The 23,992-nt window shown below is 41.5% G+C and overlaps 1 protein-coding gene and 1 long non-coding RNA gene across 4 annotated transcripts in view; one reads left to right on the top strand and one right to left on the bottom strand.

Annotated features, from left to right (window-relative positions):
• Positions 1-5,436: 5,436 nt before the first annotated feature.
• On the bottom strand, positions 5,437-6,035 carry LOC135572572 (uncharacterized). Its single transcript, XR_010464412.1, has 3 exons — positions 5,957-6,035; positions 5,694-5,869; positions 5,437-5,603 (listed from the first exon to the last, which is right to left on the bottom strand). It is a non-coding gene; the product is annotated as an uncharacterized LOC135572572 (long non-coding RNA).
• A 2,090-nt stretch (positions 6,036-8,125) lies between these two features.
• tmem269 (transmembrane protein 269) overlaps positions 8,126-23,992 on the top strand; it is a 28,077-nt gene continuing 12,210 nt past the window's right edge. The window contains exons 1-3 of one of the 3 annotated variants that reach the window (XM_029665045.2): positions 8,126-8,286; positions 18,462-18,522; positions 22,784-22,931. In XM_029665045.2, coding sequence (XP_029520905.1) covers positions 18,498-18,522; positions 22,784-22,931 — 173 coding nt within the window. In that variant the 5' untranslated portion in view covers positions 8,126-8,286; positions 18,462-18,497. Of the gene's footprint in view, positions 8,287-17,985; positions 18,085-18,461; positions 18,523-20,562; positions 22,152-22,783; positions 22,932-23,992 lie in introns of those variants that run through there. The other 2 variants (XM_029665044.2, XM_065020832.1) reach the window with 2 other exon arrangements.

Genomic DNA, 23,992 nt, shown 5'->3' with positions numbered 1-23,992 from the left:
AAACCCTAACCCTAGCTTCATGTCCACATTCTGGTTAAACCTAACCCTAGCTTCATGTCCACATTCTGGTTAAACCCTAACCCTAGCTTCATGTCCACATTCTGGTTAAACCCTAACCCTAGCTTCATGTCCACATTCTGGTTAAACCCTAACCCTAGCTTCATGTCCACATTCTGGTTAAACCCTAACCCTAGCTTCATGTCCACATTCTGGTTAAACCCTAACCCTCCAAGCTGTTCATACTGTACCTGCTCACAGATGACTTAGTGAGTTCTATGATGTGTCACTGACATCCAATGATATCCAATAACAAACTAGGTATTGACGATATTAAAGGGTCAATATCCTTCACAATTCCAACCTACATTTTACATATTAAATGAGCTTACATTCACATTTCCAAAGCTGTATGTATAGAACATCAGGAGTTAACAAATGCCCATAGCTACTAAATTATTTGCCTGTGTGTGTTTTCCAAGTATGATGCCACTCATGGATTTGCCTGTGTGAATGCAGAGCAAGATGGTAGACTCTGTCAGGACTACAAAGTCTGTTTCACTTGCCCTCAGGCATTCTGCTCAGTGGACAACCAATGAGAACCAATCCACATGAAAGCAAAAAGAATCCGAGTTCTGCGCCGAATGGGACACATTTGCTTTTGGTCTGAGTTACTTTATATATGAAGGAGCTGTAATTCCTAATGGCTGCTATAGAATATAACATGTAAAAGTAATCCTTCGTCTGCCTTACTTCTGACCTGTAAAGTCAAATGCTTTAGTCTATGTGGAACAGGGTTGTGGTCAACTCAATTTCAATTCCAGGCCATTTAGAAAGTTAACCAAATTCCAATTCCTATTTCAAATGTTCCTTATTGAAAAAACATTGGAGAGAATTGGAACTTCAGTGTACTTCCTGAATTGGATTGAATTCAAATGGAATTGACCCCAACCCTGATGTTGAATTGATATCTAAACGTACATTTCTTCACGTTAACATTAGAAAATATGTAGTATCATGTTTCCTTTCATGTACTGTACAGTGTAGCCTACAGGCAAACTACAATTACAGTAAGCCATAGTGTGTAAAAAAAGACTGATCACAGATGCACAAAGAGGCACAGACAGTTATCAAAAATTCAGCGTCTACACACAATGTAGTCCAAATTTGGATGGCTAGACTCATGGGGACTGAATTCTTTAGAAATCTCAGATTTAGTATGACAATGCAATGAGTGTATGTGTGGAATGTGTTTATTTTCTCCTGTGGGGTACTAAAACAATCACAGAATGAAGGCAGTGTCACATACCCTACAACCGTTAGGACTATGTACTGGTAGTCTCCGGCCACTGTAAGTCATGGTTTGAAAACGTGACCCTTTAATCTTTAGAGTAAACTTTTTTTTGCATTACTTAATGTTGGTCATTTCATGTTTATCTTTCCAAGTTCAGAAAACGTTAATGAACTAATTTGAGGAATGACTTGAGCCCCAAATCAGAAAACATACTACTGTATCCTAATAACCTGAATGAAAAAGTGAACAGCAAGTCAGAAAACATACTACTGTATCCTAATAACCTGAATGAAAAAGTGAACAGCAGGTCAGAAAACATACTACTGTATCCTAATAACCTGAATGAAAAAGTGAACAGCAGGTCAGAAAACATACTACTGTATCCTAATAACCTGAATGAAAAAGTGAACAGCAGGTCAGAAAACATACTACTGTATCCTAATAACCTGAATGAAAAAGTGAACAGCAAGTCAGAAAACATACTACTGTATCCTAATAACCTGAATGAAAAAGTGAACAGCAAGCTAAATAAAAATACATTTGACGGTGGATTGTCAAGCTATTCTCTTTGCAACTGTGCATCTAAAATACTGTGAGTGATTTATTGATTAATAGAGTGGCAAATCATTGGGTATTGATTGACCTTCCTGCTAATAAATTATTTTGTGATCATGTCACTTTGCATGAATGAGCATTAGAGTGAGAGTTTCTAAGTAGAGCTTTCCTCTCACAACATTCAGACTTGCGTTTTGCTTTGTTTTCAGTACATATCAGAGGAACATACGTTGACAAATGAAGAAAATAACTTAACCGTCTTAAAGGGGAATCTGCAATTGCTACATCAATTTTTGGACTTATAAATGAATTATGTATACCCATTGATTCTTGAAGACTATAATTTATAAATGCTTCATGAGCTTGGCTCTGTCAGATCCCACCAGGGGCCTGTTGCACAAAACTAGGATAAGGGATTAAGCCAGGATATCTTGGTGATCCTGGCTCAATTGATCCAAAAAAACATGTAATCCTTAATTGTTGCACTAAAGATGGATAGGGGGAGGAGGATATGTTATGGTATAAATTACCATGGAGATTTATTCTGTGGAGCTAGCCTGCTCCAGACCAGGCTAAATTCCAGGATCTATTTAATCTCATCCCTAATGTCAGTCAGCAGTCACCACAAATGGAAACCAATAGTTATTTCACTGCTCACTATACATTGTTATCACATATAACTAGACCCACTGTTATTTAAACGTTTGTGATCATTAATTTCAATGGTTTTGGATAAAAACATTTTTAGATGATGTTGCTATCATTAGATAATTTACAGTTTCCCATAGACTATAAGGCTATATATAAAATGATAGAATATTAGGGCCACAGAGGGGAAAAAAACACAAGTCATAATATTGTAACCAGTTGTTTTAAAGGAGGACAGTTGTTAAAATGACAGATGTGGGGCATTTCGTGAAATTGTACTTCAGTATGGTTTCATAAACAAAGACATGCTGATGTGCCAGAATATTAAGTATCACATTGTCATAAGTATCAAAACTGTAAAAACAATATGTAGCTTTTCTGCAGAAAGAACCAGCCTCATAAATTTATGACTTTATCCTTTTTCTTCAGTGTGGCCCTAGTACTCTGTCATATAAACAAATACACATTCCATATGAATATAAAAACACAATGTGTAACATTATGTTCCTTTATTGAATAAGGACAAAACAAAGCAGGTAAACCATCAGCTCCTTTCAAACTGAAGTCACAGTGACTCTACAAGATGGAAAGCACAGAATCCAAGCATATTATACAAAATGATACATACACATTCAAAGGTCTGTATATAACACACCCTGCATGTCTGCACACTAAAATAAATGCAGGACAAATCCATACACATCAACTGAACAGACAAATGAATGGATGCAGTAGCCTCCCTGCAGCCTTGTATTACACACAGTATACCCCACAAACATCATAAGAGGCCAAATTCGTCAAAAAACGAAAACCAAAAAACCCAAATTCCTCTGCCACCGCAGGACATATTTAACCAAAATTGAAAGCACACATACTAACTAAAATAATTCAACACATATTGGTCCCTCAGCAGCCGACCACTGTCGTCATCAGGGAAGATTGCCGGATTGTCCCAGTCCATGGCTGGTGGCACTCTGGGGGCCCTCTCCTTCCTCAGGCAGGCCACATTGTGGAGGACAGCACAAGCCACAGTAATATCACATGCCCTAACAGGGCTGACCCTTAATTTGTGAAGGCAGTGAAAGCGTGCCTTCAGGAGGCCAAAGGTCATTTCAACTCTGGCCCTGGTCCTGGCATGGGCATGGTTGTAGGCCTGCTGTGCTTCCTGGGGGTCTGTGAAAGGTGTCAGGAGAAAAGGCTGGCAGCCATACCCCTGTCTCCCAGCAACACACCAGAGAATTCACCTGTCAACACAAAATCTCATCATTACTACCTCATAAACACAGTGATATTCTTGACACAGCCATGATGGTTATAAATAGGGGTTGTGTGGCTTACCTTGTGATAGGCACTGATAGATTTCAGAGGCCCGAAGATTCTGGAGTCATGGACTGAGCCAGGCCATTTTGCCACAACATTGCTGATCACACAGTCAGCATTGCAGACCATCTGAAATCATAAGATGAGGAATATTACACCAATCAATGCACATCACTGGCAATGCAGAGTGTTCGTCAATGGACAATATCAAAAAGTTATGTTCACCTGAACATTAATGCTGTGAAAGGATTTCCTATTCACAAAATCGGCCTCATGGGCACCTGAGGGCTTTTATCCTTATGTGTGTGCAGTCCACTGCACCAATGACATTGATGGGAAACCTGTCACACAAAGTAATGAGTATCCTACTATGTGTTAACAGTTGTCCTGTAATTTGTAGATCCTCTTACCTGCAATCCTATAGAACTCCTCTTTGATGTCACAGAGTCTTCTGTGGCCAGGGAAGGAGATGAAGACATCTGCTAATGCTTTGATAGCCAGACACACACTCCTTATTGTGCGGCAAATTGTGGCCTTGTTCAGCTGTTCTGCATCCCCCACTGAGTACAGGAAGGCTCCACTAGCAAAAAGCGCAAGGCCACACAAACCATTTGCTCCACACTCAGTGCATGGCTCCGTGCAGTGCGGTGCTTAATCCTGGGACCCAGTAGTCTGCATAGATACCTGATGCCATCTGCAGAAAACCTGTATCTTTCATATAGATGGTCATCAGGGAAGGCCAGTGGGTCCAACCGGTCCCTGAAGACCCTTTCTCGCCTGAAGGCTCTCCTCAGCACAAGTGCTTCTTCATCCACCACATCTCGCACGAATGGGCATGCCATTGTCAGAGCAGAAAGGAACACACAATTTTGGGCCTTCATATAGGCTAGTGGCCACACCTGGTGCTGGGGGGTGGGCAAAGAGGGCGATGCCTTATAACGATGACTTGGTTGTACTGATTGCTGGGAAAATAAAAAAAACTTAGAAAGATGCCACCGTCCTGTGTGCTCACAATAAGAGCTCATATGTCATGGCTCACTTGACTTTACGAGAATATACCTAATTTTTATTTTGAGCTGTGTCATCTTCTTGGAGCTGGGGGAGGAAAGAAAAATAATGATTAATACATTTGTGTTACAGTTAGCATACAGTGTACATTGAAGGCATATCTCACCTCCCTCTCAAGTTTTTATTTCAAGGTCCAGTTTCCTAATTGTCCTCTTTTTTATTTCGGACTCCAGTGCAAGATTTTCCATCTTTTTCTTCTTGTACTGAATGTCTATGTCTGCCAGTTCTATTTGGCGCAAAAGGTGGTTGCCATACAACTTTCTGATAGCTTGTGAGCTCTGTGAACACAATACAATTAGCGCAGCTGGAATTTGGCAGGATGTGGTGTCCTTTTATTAATACGCACTATGTTGCCAGGCTGGTTTTCCCACTGTATAGCATCTGGGTCCTGTAAAAGAAATTAGATTTTTTGATTTTGATGAGGACTCCTCACCATTGTAGAGTAAATAGTACTTTCACAGTCTTAACATGATAAGTCTTTAGCATGCCTTCTGGAATCCAGATGAGATGGTCTCCAGAGAGATGCCCATCATCATCGTCTCCATCATGTGCTGTTGCTGCTGCACTGGGGCCTTCACCCCATCACATTTAATCATTCATATTGAAGCTAGTAGACAAGACATGCCAGGCCTACAGTATGCCTTTGATGGAGTACTCACTGGATCAGCATCGTCTGGTGCTTGTGCTGGTGGCTCTAACAGGAACACAGTGCTGCCAGGCACTGCAAGGCAATAGGTAAACCAAAGTCAGACAGTCCAAATTGATTCAATATGAATGTGGTTGTATCCCATGTAGAGATGGAAGGACATACCTTGAATGAAGCGGGTGGCATCTTGGGAGGAACCTATGCTCGTCTCTTTCCCCCAGGGATCCCCTCTAAGACGGGCCTGCCTTTATTTAGCTCCAAGGCCATGTCCTCTGCTGACATAAGGTCAGCCTTTGGTGACCCACCACCCGTGCCTTGTCTGTGGGTATTCTTTTTCACTGCTAAAACAGTACAGACAATGTGTGAGCAGGCACCTTCTGGGTACAATATATGCTTGTGCTTTGTTAAATATTAGTCAGGGACCATACCATTCTGCAGAATGTTCTTGTATTTGATTTTGACCTGCTGCCATGTCCGTTTTGGCCCGTTCATGTTTAATCTACACACACAACAAACACAAATTTAATGGAGTCACACTGCAAAAAAATTACTTGGTATTTTTGTCTTGTTTTCAGTAAAAATATCAAAAATTTATCATAGCTTTATACAGTGTGATGGAGTTACTTTACAAATTTCAATATCTGCAGTGCATTTCAATTAAAAATTTAACCGTTTCATAATTACAGTACAACTGCATTTTTGGAGATGTGAATTAAATATTTGAATTGTAATTGTGATGTTTCATAGGAGCGGTGAGTGTGTAATTGTGCACTACTTACGCATTCAGGCGGTCTGCAATACTTTGCCACGCTTTTTCTCTTTGCTTTATCACTGTGGCGGTGTTGCCTAATCTTCTAATTATATCTTTTACCTCCTCGTATGCCTCCATGAGGATTTGTGTTTCCATTTGGAAAAGTGACTGCTGACTGAGTTGCCATGGTAAATCAGTTAATCTGTGATCTGTGGCGGGGTCTATTTGAGTGAGCCGTGAGCGCGCACCTAAATCTCAGGATTGGTTTCACCTGGCTTAATGAATCCTGTCTGCTCATCCTGGCTTTAGTCTTTGTGCAACCAATTAAGCCTGGACGCACATGTTTTGGCTTCATTGAGCTCAGCTGAGTCATTTATCCCGGATGTCTTAATTCTAGTTTTGTGCAACAGGCCCCAGGACTGGAAAATATAAGCTTGTTTTACTTCAATATTTGTAAACATTGTAAATGTAAACAAACACAGTATAGCCTCAAAACATGGATATAATTATAATATTCCCATAATGTACACTATATATACAAAAGTATGTGGACACCCCTACAAATTAGTGGATTTGTCTTTTTCAGCCCAACCGTTGTTGACAGGTGTATGAAATTGAGCATACCGCCATGCGATTTCCATACACAAACATTGACAGTAGAATGGCGTTACGGAAGAGGTCAATGACATTCAACGTGGCACCGTCATAGGATGCCACTTTTCCAACAACTAATTTCGTCAACTTTCTGCCATGCTAGAGCTGCCACGGTCAACTGTGAAGTGGAAACTCTAGGAGCAACAATGGCTCAGCCACAAAGTGGTAGGCCACACAAGCTCACAGAATGGGACCGCTGAGTGCTGAAGCGTGTAGCACGTAAAAATCTTCTGTCCTGCAACACTCACTACCGAGTTCCAAACTGCCTCTGGAAGCAACATCAGCACAAAAACTGTTAATCAGAAATGGGTTTCCATGACTGAACAGCTGCACACAAGCCTAAGATCACCATGCACAATGCCAAGCGTCGCTGGAATGGTGTAAAGCTCACCGTCATTGGACTCTGGGGCAGTGGAAACGCATTCTCTGGAGTGATGAATCATGCTTCACTATCTTGCAATCCGACGGAATAATCTGGGTTTGGTGGATTCCAGGAGAACACTACCTGCCCCAATGCATAGTGCCAACCGTAAAGTTTGGTGGAGGAGGAATAATGATCTGGGGCTGTTTTTCATGGTTCGGGTTAGACCCCTATAGTTCCAGTGAAGGGAAATCTTAAAGCTACAGCATACAATGACATTCTAAACAATTGTGATTCCAACTTTGTGGCAACAGTTTGGGGAAGGCCCTTTCCTGTTTCAGCATGACAATGTCCCCGTGCACAAAGCGAGGGCCATACAGAAATGGTTTGCCGAGATCGGTATAGAACTTGGCTGGCCGGAACAGAGCCCTGACCTCAACTCCATCGAACACCTTTGGGATGAATTGGAATGCCGACTGCGAGCCAGGCCTAATCGCCCAACATTAGTGCCCGACCTCACTAATGCTTTTTGTGGCTGAATGGAAGCAAGTCCCCACAGCAATTTTCCAACATCTAGTGGAAAGTCTTCCCATAAGAGTCAAGGCTGTGACAGCAACAAAGGGGGACCAACCCTATATTAATGCCCTTGATTTTGGAACGAGAAGTTCGACGAGCAGGTGTCCACATACTTCTGGTTTTGTAGCGTAAATTTGTTCATTACAATGGCCAGAACAATAATGGACCGTTTGTGCGTCACATCCGGTGGAATATTCTAGCGGATTCGTCTGTGGGGCTTTAAAAGCAGGCGCGCTCAGACGCAAAGTGAGATACTTTGGACAGGAGAATCATTATTGGAATGTGATAAGCAGTCACTTTGTACACATGAAGAAGTAACTATTATAGAAAAGAGATTTATTTAATACGATTATTTAGTTCCATTCAAGACGTGCAATCATTTGCACTATTTCAGCAGCATCTTTAGGTCATTCCAGGTAAGTACAACTGTTTAAACTAACCGCATATCAGCTTACATAGTGTGCATAAAACCGACGTTTGTCTCCCATATGCAATTTTTATGAGCATTTCAGTCAATTTTATTTAGAGATGCTATGGATCGACGACTTTGTTCTCAATGTGTGACGCACTTTGTATAAAATAAAATTGCAGCAACCATTTTGTTTTTGTATTTTGAAAATAATTTCAGATTTAAAAATAATATTACCTACAGTGAGAATTATGCGTTTAGCGCCCAACTTTACCCACTCTATAGACTATTGAACGTAGTAAACCAGCGAGGAATTTATGAAGATGCGCGTGGCTCTGGTGCTGAAGAAACTGCGTAGTGTGCGCACACCCACCGGATCAACCTATAGGCTACTGCCGAGCCCACTGTCGACTTGTTGTATCTGTTGTAACTAGATACTCTACTACTTTGACTGTGTTTAGGAACTTGCAGTAGTTCATATTTTGAAAATGTACAATAAATATTGCTTTTGAAATAGATTTTCCTTTGAAAATGAAATTGATAGTCTTATTTTGGAGCGTTTTTGACTATAATAGATGAGGCTGCTATGGCTTGGTACATTTTTTTATTTCACCTTTATTTAACCAGATTGGCTAGTTGAGAACAAGTTCTCATTTACAACTGCGACCTGGCCAAGATAAAGCAAAGCAGTGCGACACAAACAACCACAGAGTTACACATGGAAGAAACAAACATACAGGCAATAATACAATAGAAAAAGTCTATATACAGTGTGTGCAAATGAGGTAGGTTAAGGGAGGTAAGGCAATAAATAGGCCATAGTGGCGAAATAATTACAACATAGCAATTAAACACTGGAGTGATAGATGTGCAGAAGATGAATGTGAAAGTAGAGCTACTGGGGTGCAAAGGAGCAAAATAAATAACAGTATTTTACCTTTATTTAACTAGGCAAGGCAGTTAAGAACAAATTCTTATATTCAATGACGGCCTAGGAACAGTGGGTTAACTGCCTGTTCAGGGGCAGAACAACAGATTTGTACCTTGTCATTTCAGGGATATGAACTTGCAACCTTTCGGTTACTAGTCCAACACTCTAACCACTAGGCTACCCAGCCACCCCAAGTATGGCGATGAGGTAGTTGGATGAGCTATTTACAGATGGACGATGTACAGGTGCCGTGATCTGTGTTTCCGGAGTCCCATAGGGCAGCACACAATTACGTTTCCTACAGATTCATTTGATATATAATTATTAGAGAGATTGGTGGTTGATTGAGTTTCTTTAGGCATAGGCCTACAGTGTTTATTTATGCCTAGATCAGAGTCACTACAATAATAATTAGATGGCTCAGTCAATTATCAACTGCAGGGGATTGAACAAGTAGCGAAATTGTCTTGTGGCCTACCATAATGGACAAATACAGACCTCAAACCTGGAGCTCTGAATATAGCACGATTGTGTGCACCATTGTTATAGCAGTTATTGTAATGTAATATGTCATGAAGTTGACTATACATTAGGACAGATAATACAAATGAATATAAATTCAAATCAAAATGCAGCAAAGTGTTCTCTTAGTCGACTGGTTTATCTCACCTTGGGACACACCCTCTTGCGGGTCATTGGTTGAAGACTTCAACCACTCCTATTTGCCATATCTTCAATTTTAGCCTACTGGAAAGTGTGTGCCCTCAGGCTTGGAGGGAAGCAAATGGTAATTCTGCTACCTAAGAATAGTAAAGCCCCCTTTACTGGCTCAAATAGCCGACCAAACAGCCTGTTACCAACCCTCAGTAAACTTTGGGAAATATTGTGTTTGACCAGGTACAATGCTATTTTACAGTAAAGAAATTGACAAACTTTCAGCATGCCTATATCGGACATTCAACAAGCACAGCACATTTCTTTACCTTTTATTTAACTAGGCAATTCTTATTTTGAATGACGGCCTAGGAACAGTGGGTTAACTGCCTTGTTCAGCGGCAGAATGACAGATTTTTACCTTGTCAGCTCGGGGATTCGATTTTGTGAACGTTCGGTTACTAGTCCAACGCTCTAACCACTAGGCTACCTGCCACCACTTACACGAATGACTGATGATTGGCTGAGAGAAATTGTTTATAAAATGATTGTGGGGGCTGTTTTGTTAGACTTCAGTGCGGCTTTTGACATTTTCCTTGGCCCCAAAAAATTATACCGCAAAACAAATATGTGCAGCCTTTTAAGCATTCTAATACAGTTAAATAGTTAACACACACGGACAAAGTGGTCAAAGGCACTGCATCTCAGTGCAAGTGGCATCATTACAGTCCCTGGTTCGAATACAGTCTGTATCACATCCGGCTGTGATTGGGAGTCCCATAGGGCAGCACACAATTGGCCCAGCATCGTCCGGAATAGGCGTCATTGTAAATAAGAATTTGTTCTTAACTGACTACTTAAAGGTTACACACACCACACTAGCCAAAAAGTTATTTTGTTGGCATTTACGTATGTCTCCGTTACCAGTAAAACATAATCAAAACCTATTTATTTCACTTACTTGCCATGCTGTTCAATCATTTCATTCCAAACCAGGATTTCATCATGCATGTCAAGCAGTGAAGTTTCAGCGCTGTCTGTCCATGGCCTCGGTGCGCACTGTCATTGTGTCCGTCTCCATCTTGTCCAGCTGTGTATGAAACATTTCACGTTAACCCTGTTTGTCTGCATCAAAGTAGCGGTCCTTGTACCTAGCATCGAACATGGTAAAGAGGCTCAGAGAGAATGCCACCGAATCGCTTGTTCACAGCCTCAAGTTTTAACCCCACGGTATGTGTCAAAGTTTTGTTGAGCAGGCGTTTCATTGCCATGACAGACGGTAGGGTATCACGTCTGCTGCAGATGCAGTTGAGCTTATTTCCTGTGTCAGTTGTTCGAATGGAGCCAGTAGTGTGTTCATGTTCTCAAATGCCATTGAAATTGCAGCAGCGTTATGAGAACCAGCACATTATTGAGCATGCAATACGGCTTTCCTCAGTATGAAATCCTCGTCGACCCACTGTGCTGTCAGACCCATAATGCTCATGGGGCTGACATCGCTGGACCAAATGTCAGTAGTCAAGCTCATGGATGTGAGTTTCAACAATACTGTGTAACTCCATAGGGCAACATTTGAAAAATAGTGTGTACCAGGGCTCGACCAGTCGGCGAAAGCCAACAATCCACGACAGAGCATGATTGATTGTCAAGGGCAATGAATTCCATTATCTTGGCGTTAATGGATTTCGCCTTTGAGTTGTCTCGCTGAAAATGTCTTACTCTTTCAAATGACTGCTTGACTTGAACTTGTTTAGTTGTTGGAAGTGTGCGCTTAGCATTTTTCTGCTTTTGTCTGTGTAGCGCTGTCTTTTTCATTACGTCATCGACTTATGTTATATAGGTATGCACGTCAGCTTTGACATCGGTTTTGCACATCAGGGTTAAACTAGACATCGGGCCGATGTTGGCATTTTTGGCTAATATCGTCCGATTCCGATATCGTGCATCCCTATGTGTTATGGCTTTACACACCCTGCTATATTGGGATAATGAGTTACCTGTCTAACAGAACACAGAGGGTGTTGTTTAATGGAAGCCTCTCCAACATAATCCAGGAAGAATCAGGAATTCTCCAAGGCAGCTGTCTAGGCCCATTACTTTTTTCAATCTTTACTAATGAATTGCCACTGGCTTTGAGGAAAGCCAGAGTGTCTATGTATGCGGATGACTCAACAGCTACTACAGAGACTGAAATGTCTGCAACACTTAACAAAGAGTTCCAGTTAGTGACAGAGTGGCTGGCAAGGAATAAGTTAGTCCTAAATATTTCTAAAGCATCGTATTTGGGACAAATCATTCACTAAACCCTAAACCTCAAATAAATCTTGTAATTAATAATGTGGAAATTGAGCAAGTTGAGATGACTAAAATGCTTGGAGTAACCCTGGATTGTACTGTCATGGTCAAAACATATTGATACAACAGTAGCTAAGCTGAGAAGTATGTCCATGATAAGGCGCTGCTGTACCTTCTTGACAGCAGTGTCAACAAGGCAGGTCCTACAGGCCCTACACCTACTAATTCAAGGGATTTCCTTTTCTTTTTACTATATTTTACATTGTAGAATAATGGTGACGACATCAAAACTATGAAATAACACCAAAAAAAGTGTTAAACAAATTTTAAAAATATGAGATTCTTCAAAGTAGCCACCCTTTGCCTTGATGACAGCATTGCACAATATTGTCATTCTCTCAACCAGATTCATGAGGTAGTCACATGGAATTCATTTCAATTAACAGGTGTGCCTTCTTAATTTGTGGAATTTCTTTCCTTCTTCATGCATTTGAGCCAATCAGTTGTGTTGTGACAAGGTAGGGTTGTTATACAGAAGATATCCCTATTTGGTAAAAAAACCAAGTCCACATTGTGGCAAGAACAGCTCAAAGCAAAGAGAAACAACATTCTATCTGTAACGATTGTCGTCTGGAGAAGGAGAAGAGGACCCAAGTGCAGCGTGGTACGTATTCATAATGATTTTAATAAAGATGACTACTGGAACATAAACAACAAACCGACAAACAGTTCTGCAAGGTGCAACAAAAACACTAAACAGAAAAGAATCACCCACAACTCAAAATGGGAAAACAGGCTACGTAAGTATGGCTCTCAATCAGAGACAACGATAGACAGCTGCCTCTGATTGAGAACCATACCAGGACAAACACATAGAAAAACAATAACTTAGACCTACAACATAGAATACCCACCCACATCACACCCTGACCAAACTAAAAATAGAAACATACAAAGCAGCGTGACACTATCAATACTTTAAGACATGAAGGTCAGTCAATTCTGAAAATTTGCAGTCGCAAAAACCATTAAGCGCTATGATGAAAATGGCTCTCACGAGGACCTCCACAAGAAAGGAAGACCCAGTGATACCTCTGCTGCAGAGGATAAGTTCATTAGTATTATCAGCCTCAGAAATTGCAGCCCAAATAAATGCTTCAGAGTTCAATTAACAGACATATCTCAACATCAACTGTTCAGAGGAGACTGCGTGAATCAAACCTTAATGGTTGAATTTCTGCAAAATAAACATTGCTAAAGGACACCAATAAAAAGAGACTTGTTTGGGCCAAGAAACACTAGCGATGGACATCAGACCAGTGGAAATCTGTCCTTTGATCTGATGAGTCCAAATGTTAGATTTTTGGTTCCAACTGCCGTGTCTTTGTGAAACACAGAGTAGGTGAACGGATGATCTCCGCATGTGTGGTTCCCACCGTGAAGCATGGAGGAGGTGTGATAGTGTCACCAGGAAATCACCGTCTGATTTATTTAGAATTCAAGGCACACTTAACCAGCATGGCTATCACAGCATTCTGCAGCGATACGCCATCCCATCTCGTTTGGGCTTAGTGGGACTATCATTTGTTTTTCAACTGGAGAATGATCCAAAACACACCTCCAGGCTGTGTAAGGGCTATTTGACCAAGAAGGAGAGTGATGGAGCGTTGCATCAGATGACCTGGCCTCCACAATCACCTGACCTCAACCCAGTTTGGGATGAGTTGGACCGCAGGGTGAAGGAAAAGCAGCCAACAAGTGCTCAGCATATGTGGGAACTCCTTCAAGACTGTTGGAAATCATTCCAGGTGACTACCTCATAAATCTGGTTGAGAGTGTGCAAAGCTGTCATCATGGCAAAGGGTGGCTTCTTTGAAGAATCTAAAATATATTTTGATTTGTTTAACCATTTTTGGGGGGGTTACTAAATGTTCCATGTGTTATTTCATAGTTTTGATGTCTTCACTATTATTCTACAATGTAGAAAATAGTAAAAATACAGAAAAAAACTGAGGGTCGTTTCGACCCTTTCACTGGTTTTGTATAAAGATGGCATTTCTTTTCCACCACCCTGGTAAATAAAGCTTTCTGTTTCTGGCTAGCTAGCCCACCAGTAATTCCATTTGCTTTCATCTGTCTGGTCGAAACGAGGTGTTGACATGCTCACCAGCTAAGTCGTCAGAGAAGGGGGAGAAAAAGAAGAGCAAAGCTTACTCTTTCAAAGTGCGGGCATTACATGTCCGGGACGGATTCCCATCCACTCTGTACTACTTGCCTCACCGCTGAACACTCTATGGAGGCTCTCTTCGACATCAGGTAGCACCCTCTCTGACCAGAAAATGGATTACTCCCCTGAAGAATTTCTACCTTCTGCTTAGTTTGTGCTACCCGACTAGACTAAAGAGGTAGTGCAGGAATCAATAACTGACCGCCCCTTGACGTTGAGTTTCCCACGCCTCCCCCACCTTCCAAGAAGACTAGGATGGATGGAATCTCCTCTGAGTGATTCTACATCCGTCTGACAGTGTTTACCAGCATTCTCAGACTGTCTGGTGTTTTTGTTGGAATCTTCCTGGGCAGAGCCACTCAAGTAAACTTTTCCTGACTTCCGCCACTTGGATATGCACAGCATGTAGTCGTCAGGATGGCTCAGCCCGTTTTCTGTGGAGCCTTCCCTGGCTGAGCACCTTGACCCGACAGCTTTGAGCTCCTCTTCCTCTGCCCCCAAGCTCGCTCAACCCAATGACCGCTTCACTGCGTCTGTGTATGAAAGGATTTCTAATTTGCAGCTCAGACGGGGCACTCTGTGAAACCATCTGCCCTCCTTTCTGTCTACATGGTGGTGCAGGCTGTGGGACTCCCTGGTGAATGCTGGCAACGTCGACCGGGAGAAGCAAAGTCCCCTTATTGGCCATACCACTCAAGTGTACGCTGAGGCTTTTGGGAGGATCATGGTGCATTCGATCGTTGGCCAGAGAGCCCTCTGGATGTCTGAGAGGGAGAAGGAAAAGATCCTGAATGGACAGCTCGATCCCACCAGACTGTTTGGACCATCCGACATATCTGAGATCCAGGCCAGGTTCGAGTCTAAACTAAAGGAGACGTGGGCTCCCTGTTACCACGGAATCAAGCCCCAGAAGCCCACATTCACCCAGGTCGTCACCATGAGGCCTCCCTCCCAGAACTGGAGGGTCCCTAAGAAGCCTCAGTAGCCTTCTCCGGCAGCTCCGTCCCAGGGACACGGACCGTCTGCTCACCAGCAACGCGTTGCCTCAGGGCACAGGCATCACTCCAAGCAATGAGCAGCGGAGACCACCTCAGCTCCATTTGGAGGGACATGGAAGAAGCGGCACACCTAGTGTAATGTGTGGGGGCTCGAGGAACCAGCAGAGCTCCTCCGACCTCGCCGACCAGAGTCTTCTTAGGAGTCCTGCGTCCGGTCACAAGCTCGTTTACACACGGCAGAGGTGTAGCACAGGGTGCCCCCATCTCAAGACCCAGAAGTTGAGGCAGGTCAACACTGTTCCCCAAGTTCAGTTCTCAAATGGTTCCAATTTACATACAGGCCGATAGGCCACGGTGATGGTTCAGAATATTCCCATGCAAGACAATGAACCTTTCGAGGGCGTCATTGTCTGGCCTGGCTGGTCCCATATCCCTTCCACAGGACAGGTTGCCCACATGTGGAGTCGCCCCAGGGGAGCAACTGCCACAAATAAAAAAAGCTTGCCTCCGAACGTGGTTGCCACAATTCAGAGCGCCATAGCCCTTTTTACAAGAGGTCTTTACGACCTGAAGTAGAGGGTATTAGAGATGGTGTAAGAGACGTGACTTGGCCCCCTGTCATTGTTCCATCACTGCCGTTCTCTCCTTCCTACAGGAATGGCTCAACAAGGGCACGACCTTTTCCACCTTTAAGGTATACTTGGTGGCGATCTCAGCCTGCCATGTAGGACTAGGTGAGACAACAATCGGGTCTGACTCCCTGGTTTGTCGTTTTATCAAAGGGAGTCTCCGTCCGGTCTCCAAGCCACTTGCCCCATCATGGGCCTTGGCACTGGTTCAGGATGCAATTATATGCGATCACTTTGAACCTCTGGAGACAGTGGCTCTTAAGACTCTGTCTTATAAGATGGCCTTGTTGCTCTCCTTGGCCACAGCCAAGCGCTTTAACGACCTTCATGCGCTCTCTGTTTATTTGTGCGGTGGCTAGTTGGACTTCCCCTCACACCTTTTGAGGTTCTATTGCCTGGATGTAACCACGCCCTCCCTGGTGCACATAGTCCTTGGTGCTGAGTAGGATGGATCAGGTACATTACCATACATTGTAATATCGTGTGTGTGTCTCTTCACTGCCCGTGTTGTTCCATAAGTTGTAGCTGTTACTGCTTACTTGAGCTACTTGATGTGGAATAGAGTTCCATGTAGTCATGTCTCTATGTAATACTGTGCATTTCCCAGAGTCTGTTCTGGACTTGGACTGTGAAGACACTCATGGTGGCATGTCTTGTGAGGTGTCTGAGCTGTTTGCTAGTTGTTTTAAGTTGATGGGTCATTTATAACAAACCCTTTTGATATAGCCAATCATTTCAATGGCTGTTTCACTGGTAAAGTGGACAAACAGAAGTTTAATAACATTGAACAGTGAACCATCATATTTGTGTATTGAAGATCTAATAATGAAAGAGAAGGATTTCTGTTTTGAATTTGGTCATGTTCGTGTGGAGGAGGTGGAAAAACAATTGTTATGCATCAATAATGATGAGCCACCAGGTATAGAGAACTTAGATGGTAAACTATTGGGAATGGTAGCAGACTTTATTGCCACCCTTATTTGCCATGTTTTTAACCAAAGCCTAAAGAAGTGTTTGTGTGTCCACAGGCATGCAAGGAAGTAATTACACTACCTTTGCTGGCCTTAACAGCCACCCAATCAGTTTGCTGCCTGTTCTTAGTAAACTGAGTCATTTTTTAACAAAAACTTGTTCTTTGAAAAATAACACTATAAACTACTGACTTTCAGCATGCATTTAGGGAAGGGCACTCAACTTGTACTGTATTGACTCAGATGACTGATTGGCTAAGCTGCTTCACTAACATCAGATATGTACAGTGCGGTATCTCTCAGGGCAGTAGCCTTGGTCCGTTACTCTTCTCTATTTTTACAAATGATGTACCACAAATGATTAGCCAAGCTAAAATGATTATATGTGCTGATGTTTGCACTTTCTACACATCAGCACCTAAAGCCAGTGTTTTCACTAAGACTCTTAGCAAGGTTTTCGTGTCAGAATGGGTAATTAACAATAAACTGGTCTTAAATACATCTAAAAACAAAAACATTGTATTTGGTTCAAACCATTCTTAGACCTAAACCTCAACTGGAGTTGTGCATAAAGGGTGTGACCGTTTAAAAAGCTGAACTCCTAGGAGGATATCATGGTCAAGTCATATTGACAAAGTTGTTGTGAAGATGGGGAGAGGTATGTCTGTTATGAAAAAATATATATGTTCTGCGTTTTTGACACATCTACTGTACTAGTTATTCAGGCTCTGATCTTGTCCCATCTTTACTACTGTTCGATAGTATGGTCAGGTGCAGCAAAGAAAGACTTAGCAAAGCTGCAGCTGGCTCAACTTTAGCAGCACGCTTTGCCCTTAACACATAACTAACATCAACAACATGCATGATAGTGTTTAATGGTTGAGGAGAAATTGACTACTTTTTAAGAAACGTGTGTGACAATGCCTAACCACTTGTATAATCTGTTTGCATACACTTCAAACAGACGTACATACCCCATCAGACATGTGACGATGGATTTCGTCACGATACCCAAACAAACAAAAACACTAAATGCGTCGCTCAGTTATGTATCAAGTCATTGTGGAAAGCTCAGCCACCAGAGTTTACTCTGGCAAAAAGTAAGTTTAATTTACAATATGTTGTTGATCTTTTTTTATTTTTTATCACAGCGCCTCACCTCTCTAAAGATCTAATTGAACTTTACTGTATATATGAATAGTGTGTAAATAGCATTTTTGTTGTCTGTCTTTCCAATAACTTTTTAAAATCTAATGTCCTATGATGTTTTTGTCTTACGGTTCTCTACTTTGTCATGTATTTGTACATTTCCTCTGGACCCCAGGAAGAGTAGCTGCTGCATGTTCAGCAGCTAATGGGGATCCTAATAAACTAAACTTAACTGAAAATGCTATTTCCTTTTAAGTATGATTTTCAGTCCAGATCTAGGCTTAATCTGTTTCTTGGAAACAGTCCCTAAATGTTGTCTTTTTTCCAGCTGCTGTGCTGTGGGCAGACTGACGCAGAGAGAACCATGATTCTGCTGACTCCATCCTCTGGTAAGTTCTTGTTTTTGGGTGCCCCTGGGCAAACGTGCATGACAAGGTTTTGATTATCTGTGTCAACACTGGAGATCCTGGTAAGAATCATGCAAAACTTGTATCCTGTTTTTTAACTGTGGTGGTAAGGTACTGTAGTATGCAGTATTTGAGGGTAGATACAGTAGATGGAAATAGTCAAGCCCAAAGGGTCAAGTCAAAGACAGCCACGCATGTGAAGAGCTGGGTTGAGGACAGCTATGAGCCACTAGGCATAATGATGATGATAATAATTGTGTTTAGGTGCTGTAGCTAACATGGAAGTGAGTGGCGTTTTTTCACATCTGAGAACACGTTTTTCCTTAATACTTGTACTAGATTAGAGTTATAGCAGGTTGTCCACTTTCAAATGATACAGTGGATAATACATATTGTTACTCATCAATATATGTGACTATATAGATTTTAATTTAATGCTACAGCAATATCCTTTATTTCTATTTTTTGATGTACTGTTGCACCTTTTTTTCTAAGAGTGTAGGATCAGGTCCCCCCTTTCTTATTCATAATCTAAAAGGCAAAACTGGTCCTAGATCAGCACTTCTACTCTGAGACACTGAATATGGGCCCAGAAATACTCACTTAAAAGTGTGAATGTGTCTAGCTCTGGCTTGATACTTGGATGGTATTTATCAGTGGTGAGACAGTTGACTGGCTGGATTAGGGATCAGACCTGGTGTATCCTTTCCACTGAGTTGTGAAACACAAGATGGCTATTTTGATTTTTCCGGAAGAGTAAGAAGTGTATTTCTGTCATAACTGGGTTATTTCAATATTTTAAAATATTTGCTGTTATTCTAGGCTAAACAGACTAAATATGTCTGGTTATTGTTTCAGCATAGTTGACCATTTTGGGTTTTCTGGTTAGGTTGTCGAAAGACAGGTAATGTAAATGGGTAATGAGAAGCATGCTTGTCAAGTGAACGTAACTTCTTCTTAGAAGTTGTTGTTGGCTTGTGCTTTGTCTCATACACTGTTTTCTTTCAGATGAAGAGTCTGTTGAACTCGACTGGCTTTGGAATCACACGAAGTTCTGTGTGCAAAACAGAATAGTAGGAACATGACTTTAACCCTTTTTCACGTACAGACGTTAGTTTGTTAGACTGTTTTGTTAAGTTGCTATGGTAAGCTTTTTATTTATGTTTATTTTATTTAGTGCTATGTGTGTCTTTTGTCTGCGAAGACAACCTCTTTGCTACTTTTATCATTTCAGTTTATTAACTTCTGTGTGAAATCTAAACTCCCTAGCAGAGCCACAGACACTCAAGAACAAAGATCCCTTTGTTTGCCTTAATTAAAAACCCTCACAGCATTGCAAGGAACAAAAACAGTTCTGGCCATAGTGAAGCAGCTTGCATCATTAGACCTTCCAGCTTGCTAAGTAAGATGACCTATACATAATGCCTTTCAATATATTTCAAGATTCTGTCATTATTATTTCAATGAGAGTCAAATTAAATTGCCCTTACATTCATTCTTTGATTACTTTAACTGTGATGGAATTACTCAGTATTATACAGTTACTTCTGATAGGAACTTTGTTATAATAATACTTGGTTTTCACATAACACATGTATAAGGAAACTGTATTTGCAAGTAATTACTATGCCATTTCTACAAACTATGACAAAGAAAGACAACAGACAAACGGTTAAATATTGATCATTTGTTTAATAGCTTCCCATCCATGTGAAAGTAGCTGCCATGTGTTTGTCATTGTTCCAGGTCACTGGTTTTGCCAGTCAACCAGCTTAATGAATCAGTAGCCCGGTAGAGTCAATGTCTCAGGGTTGCACTATAGTAGTATGTGTGGAGGATAGTCCAGTACTATAGTATAGTACTATGTGTGGACAGTCCCTTACTCCCTCCCCACCAGTCTGTCTCCGCTATAAATGTACAATACACTGCCGGTCAAAGTTGTACAACACCTACTCATTCAAGTGTTTTCATTATTTGGACCATTTTCTACATTGTAGTGAATAGTGAAGACATCAAAACTATGAAATAATACATATGGAATAATGTAGTAACCAAAAAAGTATTAAACAAATCAAAATATATTTGAGATTCTTCAAATAGCCACCCTTTGCCCTGATGACAGCTTGGCATTCTCTCAACCAGCTTCACCTGGAATGATTTTCCAGCAGTCTTAAAGGAGTTCCCACATATGCTGAGCACTTGTTGGCTGCTTTTCCTTCCCTCTGCGGTCCGACTCATCCCAAACCATCTCAATTTAGTTGAGGTCGGCTGATTGTGGAGGCCAGGTCATCTGATTCAGCACTCCAGCACTCTCCTTCTTGGTCAAATAGCCCTTACACAGCCTGGAGGTGTGTTGGGTCATTGTCCTCTTGAAAACAAATGATAGTCCCACTAAGCCCAAACCAGATGGAATGGTGTATCGCTGCAGAATGCTGTGGTAGCCATGCTGGTTAAGTGTGCCTTTAATTTTAAATAAATCACAGACAGTGTCACCAGCAAAGCACCCCCACACTATAACACCATCTCCTCCATGCTTTATGTTGGGAAATACACATGCAGAGATCATTCGTTTACCCACACCACATCTCACAAACACACGGCGGTTTGATCCAAAAATCTCACATTTGGACTCCAGTCCAAAGGACAAATGTCCGCCGGTCTAATGTCCATTGCTCGTGTTTCTTGGCCCAAGCAGTCTCTTCTTATTGGTGTCCTTTAGTAGTGGTTTCTTTGCAGTAATTTGACCATAAAGGCCTGATTCACACAGTCTCCTCTGAACAGTTGATGTTGAGATGTCTGTTACTCTGAAGCATTTATTTAGGCTGCATTTTCTGAGGCTGGTAACTCGAATGAACTCATCCTCTGCAGCAGAGGTAACTCTGGGTCTTCCATTCCTGTGGTGGTCCTCATAAGGGCCAGTTTCGTCATAGCGCTTGATGGTTTTTGCGACTGCACTTGAAGAAACTTTCAAATTTCTTGATATTTTCCGTATTGACTGACTTTCATGTCTTCAAGTAATGATGGACTGTCATTTCTCTTTGCTTATTTGAGCTGTTCTTGCCATAATATGGACTTGGCCTTTTACCAAATAGTATCACCCCCTACCTGGTCACAACACAACTGATATGCTCAAACGCATTCAGAAGGAAAGAAATTCTACAAATGAACTTTTAAGAAGGCACACCTGTTAATTGAAATGCATTCCAGGTGACTACCTCATGAAGCTGGTTGAGAGAATGCCAAGAGCGAAAAGCTGTCATCAAGGCAAAGGGGGCTACTTTGAAGAATCTGATTTGTTTAAAACTTTATTTTGGTTACTACATGATTCCATATGTGTTATTTCATAGTTTTGATGTCTTCACTACTATTATACAATGTAGAAAATAGTAAAATAAAGAAACCCTTGAATGAGTAGGTGTTCTAAAACTTTGGACCAGTAGTGTATATTTGCAAAATAAGTATTACGTGAGTCAATATGACTAACAATATTGACACTATCAAATGGTGTTTACTGTACATACTGAGACAGCCCCCTCATTTGAATGTTTTATTCTGAAAAGTGGAATAGTCTTATCGAATGGTGGGTCTCCAATAAACGTACATACTACTTGGTAAGTGCTACTACTTTTTATTAGTTACATTAATCAGTTTTGTATAGGTTTGTAAATAATGTACAATTTGTATATTAAAAATGATGTTTCTTTGCAAATGTTCATTCTTTGATAACGAAATACATGATTTAATACTGTGCTTCAAAAAATTATAATTGTTACAATCTTAACCACTTATATGTATTTAGGTAATACAATATACTCAATATACTGTTTACAAGTACTACTGTAGTTTGAATGCTTTTGGGTGGGTGCATGGGGCTTTACTTTGGCCCTTTAATTTTCACTTATCTTTTTTCCATATCTTGGTACAACTGCTGATTGCTGTTCTGGTGTTGAGGGGCCACATAAGTAGCAAGTCATATGAACCAAATGAGCCAAACAAGTTGAACCTGATCATTTGCAAAACACAATTGTTATAGAAATGATTATTTAGCGTGTTTGGTTTGTTTGACACCTGTTTAAACAGGATAGCACTTTTGGCATACTGTACAGCAGTATAAGTATGGCCATCAGATATGATCTGGTCCTATAATATCTGTAGTGTTTTAGCAACAATCCTCTTCAGAGCAGCTAAGTGAACCTAAAATAGACCACTAGCTAATAGCAATCCCTGTCCTCACTGTTCTCAGGTTTCTTCCAGCACACCAATAAGCTCTTTCTGAGCGAGCAGGCCACTGGTGTCCAGCTCAAGGAGTTTGTACGCAAAAATGCAGCCAATGCTCTGTCTATGGCCAACATGCTTATGGGCATGGCCTCTATTCTCTGCAGCCTGAACGGGTGAGTGAACATACATATCAGTGTCTGATTTTCTTTAAGAAACTATAGTATGGATTGAATGTTTCTACTAGTAAATGGATTTGTAAGTGGCAGTATTATGTTACAGTAGCGTACATCTGAGTTAATCTGTGAGGCATATGTTTTTTCTAAACACATTTGATTGCCATATTGACAGTTAACACACATGTCCTGCCAAACAAGCTGAGCTGTTGAGGGAAGACCAAGATTAATACAAGCAGCTTAACAAGGTCAGGTCATCTGGCCTTTATCTAAAACATTATACAGCACACTTCAAACACCACCCTTAAAGCATTATTGAAGTTAAATAATATACACTCGTGGCCAGTTTTTATTAGGTATACCCATCTAATACCAGGTCAGACTCCAGAACAGCCTAAATTCTTCAGGGCATGGCTTCTACAAGGTGTAGCATTCAAATGTTGCTCAAATATCAAGGGACCTAAGGTGTGCCACGAAACAATTCCCCACACCACTGCACCCAACCTGTACCGTTGTCACCAGGCAGGATGGGGCCATGGACTCATGCTGCTTATGCCAAATCCTGACTCTGCCATCAGTATGACATAACAGGAGCTGGGATTTGTTGGACCAGGCAATGTTTTTCCACTCCTCAAATGTCCAGTGTTTGTGTTCGCTTGCCCACTGGAGCCACTTCCTTGTTGTTTTTAGCTGATAGGTGTGGAACCTGGTGTGGTCGTCTGATGCAATAGCCCATTCGTGACAAGGACCAATGAGTTGTACGTTCCCGAGATGCCGTTCTGCACACCACTTTTGTACTGCGCTGTTATTTGCCAGTTTGTGGCCCGCCTGTTTAACTTGCACGATTCTTGCTATTCTCCTTCGACCTCTCATCAACGAGCTGTTTTCACCCACAGGACTGCCGCTGACTGTATGTTTTTTGTTTATTGCACCATTCTCGGTTAACCTTAGACCAGGGGTCTCCAACCTTTTCCAGCAGGAGAGCTACTTTAATTTTTTAAAACATGTCATGAGCAACTTTGTTTTCCCCAAATAGGCACATTCTTCTCTCCCCTGCAACT

This window comes from Oncorhynchus nerka, linkage group LG7 (assembly GCF_034236695.1).
Source record: "Oncorhynchus nerka isolate Pitt River linkage group LG7, Oner_Uvic_2.0, whole genome shotgun sequence".
NCBI classification, from domain to species: Eukaryota; Metazoa; Chordata; class Actinopteri; order Salmoniformes; family Salmonidae; genus Oncorhynchus; species Oncorhynchus nerka.
The sequence above is the reverse complement of the archived record's forward strand: the minus strand, read 5'-3'. Positions and strand labels throughout refer to the sequence as shown.